General features: G+C 44.8%; 1 protein-coding gene across 1 annotated transcript in view; it reads left to right on the plus strand.

The window, feature by feature from the left end:
- The window catches only part of HAO1 (hydroxyacid oxidase 1), a 31,866-nt gene extending 26,063 nt beyond the window's left edge, over nucleotides 1-5,803 (plus strand). Inside the window, exons 6-8 of the mRNA XM_079970033.1 lie at nucleotides 2,901-3,059; nucleotides 3,673-3,742; nucleotides 5,561-5,803. Of these exons, the coding sequence (XP_079826159.1) occupies nucleotides 2,901-3,059; nucleotides 3,673-3,742; nucleotides 5,561-5,631 (300 nt within the window). The 3' untranslated portion in view covers nucleotides 5,632-5,803. The remainder of the gene's footprint in view (nucleotides 1-2,900; nucleotides 3,060-3,672; nucleotides 3,743-5,560) is intronic.
- The last annotated feature ends 1,682 nt before the right edge of the window (nucleotides 5,804-7,485 follow it).

Consider the following 7,485-nt stretch of genomic DNA (forward strand, 5'->3'; position numbering starts at 1 on the left):
TTCAACAGTCTGCTAGCATCTTATTATATTGCCCTGTTCAAAAGAGAGGCATCTAGTCTGAGGAACTGGAGTTTCTTCAACATTTACAATTGATGCACAGCATAGTTTTCCCTATCCGTTATCTTCACTGGAGCCACAACACAGTTCTTAAACAAAAACTTTTCCCCTCCCATTTCGCAGACAAGTGTCACAAAATGAGCTAAATGTTCACGTTGCAATTAAGCAGCAACAACAGATTAAAAAAAAAACAGACTCTTAGCTGAATTCTGCACTTTTTGTTGCAGTGTAGTATCCTTTAGAAAATTTGTTCGCATATAACTTTTCTTTTGTTTCTAAAGTTTGCAAATGCACCTGCCCAAGCCACTGTTGTTGCTGCAGGATGTCTCACTAGCTGGGTTTCAGGGGCATAATGTGTGGGTGCCAGGGGGGCCCTGGCCCTGGATTTTTGAGGTTGCATGAAGCAGGCTCACTGCACAGGCTGGCCTGGCCCTCCTCTCCCGGTGTTGGAGGAACCAACACTCAAGGAGAGGAGCACTGAGCCATGCCACACTGGGGGCACTGACATGGGGAACCTAATTTGTGCCTGCCAAGTGCTGTGTCAGCAGACCGGGCTCCCCCCTGCGCAGGCAGCACAGCGTGGCCCTGTTTTGGCTCCGGTGCAGGGCGAGGTTGCTCCAGCTGTGTTGGCGGTGAGGGTTGGGGTGCTGTGACGGAATCCTTCATGTCTCACCCTCTGTGCGCCCCTCTGGCATGCATATGTGCCTGCGCCAAGTGCCGGGAGCTCACACTATGCCGCTGCTGGGTTTATTCAAATCTCTATTAGCTCTTTCTTCATCCTTGGCTCTCAGAATAATGTGCACTGTTAAAAAACAACCCAGTGCACCAAACACAAAATGCAATAGAGTTAGGGCTCGCTCCAGGATTTGGGCATGCTTGGGCGCAGTGTCGGTGGTCCACTTGGGTCCTTCCTTTCCACCTCGAACCATACCTCTCCTTTTTGTTTCCACTAATTACCACCTATTGGCAAGTGTAAAATTGGTGCCTATTGAGCAGACATTTAAACCAACTGTTCAGTCATACTTTGGTTGACGAACACCTTTCGACTCAAATGTTTTGGCTCCCGAATGCCGCAAACATGGGAGTGTTCCGGTTTGCGAATGTTCTTTGGAATCTGAATGTCCGCCGCAGAAAGTTCCGATTGAGTGCAAGAAGCTCCTGCACCCAATCGGAACCCAAGCATTGGTTTTCGAACGTTTTTGGAAGTTGAATGGACTTCCGGAACAGATTTCATTCGTCAACCAAGGTACAACTGTATTATTTGAATTTCATTGCCATCCAACCTATTAATCTTCTCCTTCCTATTCTGGCAGTGTAAGGTTTCATGAATCTGACAAAACAAGTGAGCGCATGAGAACTTCTGTCACAGAAAGATTTGTTTTTCTTTGTTGTTCTTACTGAGAATTAAATAATTCTGAGATGAGGAATTCATTCTGAGTAACTGAGTTAGAAAAATTCAAATAGAGTTGTCCCTTTTAACTCCAATAGAATTAGTCTAGGCTCATCAGTTTAAGGTGTCATTCTTAACAGTCTAAAGTTGCAATCCTAACTCCACTTCCCTGGGAGTAAGCCCCATTGAATTCCATAGGACTTGGTTAAGATGGTGGATGCATGCAAACACAAATCAGGCAGCCAAATAAAAGGAGGCTAAAACAGCTCAAGCATTAACCAATCCTACAGTTTGTTAAAACAGCCAGTGCCATGGGAAGGAGGCAGAGAACAGGGCACAGAGCGATGGTGCTGTCTGGGACACACTTTCCCATAAAAGATGCTTGTGTTTTATGGGGATGGGCTACAACTCAAAGGGATGCATGCACTAGAACTGTTCTACTCCTTCCTCCCTGCAGTGCCATTGTGTCATTGAAATTCTACTCAGTATTGATCCAGAGCTGAACTCCAACGTATAGTTAGCAGAGTGAAAACTTAAACACGTTGCAAGATTCCCAAAAAATAGACAAGGAGTGATTGTATTTCATCAAGCAGAACTTTACTGCTGCTGAAGGCAAATGAGCATCATCATGATCACAAATCCAATGCATTCAGGATTGGCACTGTCCATAAGAAATCTAGTTGCAGCAGACTTCACTTAAACTTACAATAACTTATGATAAGTCTAAACCTTTACACTAAGCATGCTATGTACAGAACACCACACCAGAAGGAAAAGTGATACAAAGAGAAAGTGAAACCCAGGCTCTTTCTGGCCCTGCTTTTATAGTCAGCATGACCTTGTCAGAAGAGATAAGAGAACCAGTTTAAACCAGCTGTACTCAGCTTCTCTGAAGGAATAACCCAGACATCATGAACCTTCTGCTTGTTTCTTTCACACAAGAAAGCTTCCAGAACCCTCTTGAATTAATCAATACTTTCTGCACTAAGAAATGCAAACTGACACATTGGACTCCCAGAAAGCTGCTCCCAAGTGCTGGTGGCAGTGGACCTTCCAGAGCTGTGTGCAATATAGGATCAGTGATATCCCAGAGTGTGTGCACAAGTGCTTTCTGTCACAACTGGGTCTCTTTGGCACCAGGTGTTGATGTTTCAAATCAGGGGTCGGGAACCTGGGGTCTTCCAGATGTTGTTGCTCTCCAACTCCCATCAGTCCCAAGGCAGCAATGGTGAAGACTGATGGGAGCCGTATTCAGGCAAAATCTGGAGGACCTTAAGTTCTCTGTCCTCACTTTGGATCATTAGTTTTTTAATTAACATTTGCACTTGCCAAACTTACATTCTCACACATGGAAATAAAAATGGCGGCTTGATAAAAACAAACAAACGTTGGGCCCTGGTAGTTTGAGAGTGTTCAGAGGCTGTTCCCACCCCCTGTCCCCTTTCCTTTGCAGGTTGAGGTCCTGCCTGAGATCATTGAGGCCGTGGGAGGAAAAGTGGAGGTGTTCCTAGATGGTGGAGTAAGGAAAGGCACAGATGTCCTCAAGGCCCTCGCCCTTGGAGCCCGAGCTGTGTTCGTAGGACGGCCTGTAATCTGGGGACTCGCCTATAAGGTGATTTAAAGCAGTAGTACAAATGCCTGTTCCGTAGCTTCTGCTAGTTTACTGGGAAAGCAGATTGCACATTAATTACTGAGTTGGACTCATAGGGAGGGATTTGGCTTATAAGTCCTGCTGGCAGGATGCATTGGATTTTCAAGACTTGTATATTGTGTAGGTTAAAACAGCTATAAATCTCCTTTCCAAACACTGATACAAATGTTCTATTTTATGCAAAGACTTTTCTGCTTTTTGACTAATGGATGGAATTCTTTGATCCAGATCTCTCTCTCTTCCCCACCTTTTAAATTGAAGACAGACGAAGGTTAGTTCCAATTTTGGGGTGGAATTCTTTGCTGTCCAGTGTCTGTTTTTCAGCATTCATTCATGGTTTGTTTGTTTTAGCATACGACCGGTCTAGCCATCTTAAACTATAGGGGACAAAGCATTGTAATTATAGCAGAACTCATGCTATATCTCACGGTAGCAGCCAAGTGGCAGGATTTGGAAAGACCACTTGGTGTTTACTGAACAAACCGATATTTTTGCCACCACACTTGAGGGCATTGCCTGACTTAAAGCTGAAACCTCATAATCTATGCTTATGTGATATGCTTAACTTAATTAGGGTGAAGAAGGTGTGAAGGAAGTTCTTAAGATATTGAAAGAAGAGTTCCAGTTGGCAATGGCACTTTCTGGTAAGATGCAAAATATATTGGAATTATTGGCTGTGTCTACACTGTACCTTTAAAGCACATGGGATTGGGTTGATAAATTATCGAGATGGCAAATAAGCATGGATGGAGAGCTTAACTCTTTCTGCCCATGCTGTGCTCCTGAGAGCAGTGCCTCCTCTGAAGGTGGTATTTGCCTTGTGGGTGGGAATCTCCCATTAGTGTCAATATCACTGGAGGCAGCATGGAAAAATGAGTTCTTTACTTGCCACTTGGAAGTTTGATGTTTTGCTTGGCAGCTAAAAAAGCCAATGCAATTCTGGGCTGCATCAATAGGAGTATAGCATCTAGATGAAGGGAAGTAATAGTGCCACTGTATTCTGCTCTGGTCAGACCTCACCTGGAGTACTGTGTCCAGTTCTGGGCACCACAGTTCAAGAAGGACACTGACAAACTGGAACGTGTCCAGAGGAGGGCAACCAAAATGGTCAAAGGCCTGGAAACGATGCCTTATGAAGAACGGCTAAGGGAGCTGGGCATGTTTAGCCTGGAGAAGAGGAGGTTAAGGGGTGATATGATAGCTATGTTCAAATATATAAAAGGATGTCACATAGAGGAGGGAGAAAGGTTGTTTTCTGCTGCTCCAGAGAAGCGGACACGGAGCAATGGTTCCAAACTACAAGAAAGAAGATTCCACCTAAACATTAGGAAGAACTTCCTGACAGTAAGAGCTGTTCAACAGTGGAATTTGCTGCCAAGGAGTGTGGTGGAGTCTCCTTCTTTGGAGGTCTTTAAGCAGAGGCTTGACAACCATATGTCAGGAGTGCTCTGATGGTGTTTCCTGCTTGGCAGGGGGTTGGACCCGATGGCCCTTGTGGTCTCTTCCAACTCTATGATTCTATGATTCTATGATTCTATGATTCTATGATGTGATTATGACAAATGGGCTACTTTGAGAGGGGCATCCAGAGACCTTGTTAGAGGTCACCACCCACCTAAGCTCCAGAAGGTGGTGGGGTCTTTCAAAACATGTCCTGAAGGCACAGCAGAGACTGTACTTTTTGAGAATCCTAAGGAAAAACCATCTTCCGCAGAAACTGCTGCTTGCCTTCTATCACTGTGCCATTGAGAGCGTGCTCACTTATGGCTTATGTGTGTGGTACGGAAGCTGTACTACCCAGGACAGGATGGGGTTGTGCAGAGTTGTGAAGGCAGCAGAGAGCATTGTTGGCTGCCCACTCTCCACCTTAGAGCAGATTTATGCCACAAGGTGCCATAGGAAGGCACTGGACATAGTAAAAGATCCATCGCATCCTGGTCACTGCCTCTTCGAGCTCCTGCCGTCGGGACGGAGATACAGGATGATGAAGACAAGAACAAGCCGTCTCAAGAACAGCTTCTTCTCCAGAGCGATCTTGGCCATGAATGGGAAACCTGGACTTTGAAAGTCATCTAATCTTCCTTGCTGTATTATATTGTCTTGTTTTAATTAGTGTTTTTATAGTTGTTCTGATTTTGTGTGGAGTGCCCTACCTGGGTGGATGGAGCAGCCAAGTAAATTTTGTTGTCCCTGAGAGGGGGCAATGACAATAAAGATATTATTATTAGTAAATTTTGTTGTCCCTGAGAGGGGGCAATGACAATAAAGATATTATTATTATTATTATTATTATTATTATTAATAATAATAATAATAATAATAATAATATTATATGATTGAACAAGTATAGGAGAAGACCCGTCCCCCAGGTAAAAGTACTGGAGCAGTCACTGGGAACAGAAAATAATTCAGACTATAAATTGCTTTTATCTCCCCTGCTCTTTCCTTTTTCTCCCTTCTAGGTTGTCAGAATGTGGAAGCAATAGACAGAACATTGGTGCGAAGAGACCCATGGGCTGCCTCCAAGATCTAGCCGTGTTTGCTGCCGCCACTGTAACTTGTCCAGTTGGTTACAAATTAGTTGACAGCAAACTGCAAAGTGAATTTATACCTCCAGAACAGGTTTAGGCTGGATTAACAGGCCTAATCTTCCACAAATATATATATCAAATATATCAAGGCATCATTTTAATGCCTAAAGTACAGTATTGGAAAATATTGGCAATACCTTGATAGATAAGTTTATATCCTTTTTATTATTATCAGTGTTCAGTCATTTGCAATGAAATGTGAGTACTTATTGCCCAAATAAGAGCCAGCATTGTTCTTAGATGGGCTGATCTAAATACATCATTAATTACCCAAGTTGCACGTTTTCTGATGGGAACTGCTGAACTGCAGTTGCACAGATATTAGTGGCGTTGCTTTGAAGTTGTTGGCTCGCATGACTGGGAGCGGCTGAGCTGCTAAAACGCTAAGCAGATGTTTGGAGGGTGCACTCGATGAAAAGAACGGTTCCACTGTGAAGGCTGAAAGATACCTCTTTGCCATTGCTTTTAACTATCTAATCCTACCCAAGCTGGGCTCTAAACATAGCAACCTGAATTAACTCTACCCTTGGCAGCTATGAATACAGGAAGGCAATATGGGTTTCCCAGAGGCTGGCAAGCTGAAGATCTGGGGAAATGGAGGTGTGGGAAAGGCCTTTTTACATGGTACACACCTAGCTACACTGAAAACTAGTTATATCAGGGGAGAAGAAACTCAGGCCCAGGCGGTGGGGGTGGTCCAGGCCTCTTTTTCAAACCCTCAGGTCTTAGCCCAGGCCACACTTCTCATGGGCCTACCGTGGTACCTCGGCTTAAGTACTTAATTTGTTCCGGAGATCCGTATTTAACCTGAAACTGTTCTTAACCTGAAGCACCACTTTAGCTAATGGGGCCTCCTGCTGCCACCGCGCCGCCGGAGCACAGTTTCTGTTCTCATCCTGAAGCAAGCACTATTTCTGGGTTAGCGGAGTCTGTAACCTGAAGTGTATGTAACCCGAGGTACCACTGTATTCTGCATCTTCCTGGATGGAATGCAGAGGTGTGCAGTGAAATTTTCCATAGGGGGACTGTTAGGGCCAGAGGTGCCATCTTGTGAGGTCAATTGGGGTTGGGGCGCTGACATTGCGTGTGTGAGCATCGCATCTCCCTCCTAAGCTGGACAGAAGCTTCCCAGACTTTGGGAAGGAGGTGCCACGCCTCTGTCAGGATGCTGAAGCCCTAGTGCCTCCTTCCCAAAGGAAGCAGGCTTTGGGAAGGTGGCAGGAGGGCTCTTGGACCCTTCTGGAGACTAGTCCACTGACTGTACACCACCGATGGGATGTATCTTTGAACTATAATAATGCCTTTTGTTTGGATGGAGGGGAAAGCAAAACAGAATTATGTCCACACCTAAAAGCTTTTGGCTTGAGTGGTTCAACAACATCTGGAAGGACAAAGAGAGAGCCGTTTCACCCACTTTAATCAGGAACATAGAAAACTTCCTTTTACAGAGTCAGGCCACTGGTCCACCTAGCACCGACTGGCAACTGATCTTCAGGGTTTCAGGCTGGTTTCTCTACCTGGAGATGCTGGGGTCTGAAACTAGAACCTTCCATGTGCAGATGCTCCAGCACAGAGCTATGGCCTTCCCATCATCCTGAAGTTCTGGTATCTGCTTTAATCCATCCCACAACACAAGGGTAGTCTGAGAGTACACTTGGTAGCTATTGACTGGGACTTTCAACATGGAAGAGCCCATCTCAAGAGATGACTAGACAAATAGTTGTCCATCATAAAGGATTTGCTGAAAAATGAGAGCGCTGGAAAACCCACCATGGCTAGGTCTTATTTCTTAGCAA

Source organism: Podarcis cretensis, assembly GCF_951804945.1.
Source record: "Podarcis cretensis genome assembly, chromosome: 3".
In the NCBI taxonomy this organism is placed as follows: Eukaryota; Metazoa; Chordata; class Lepidosauria; order Squamata; family Lacertidae; genus Podarcis; species Podarcis cretensis.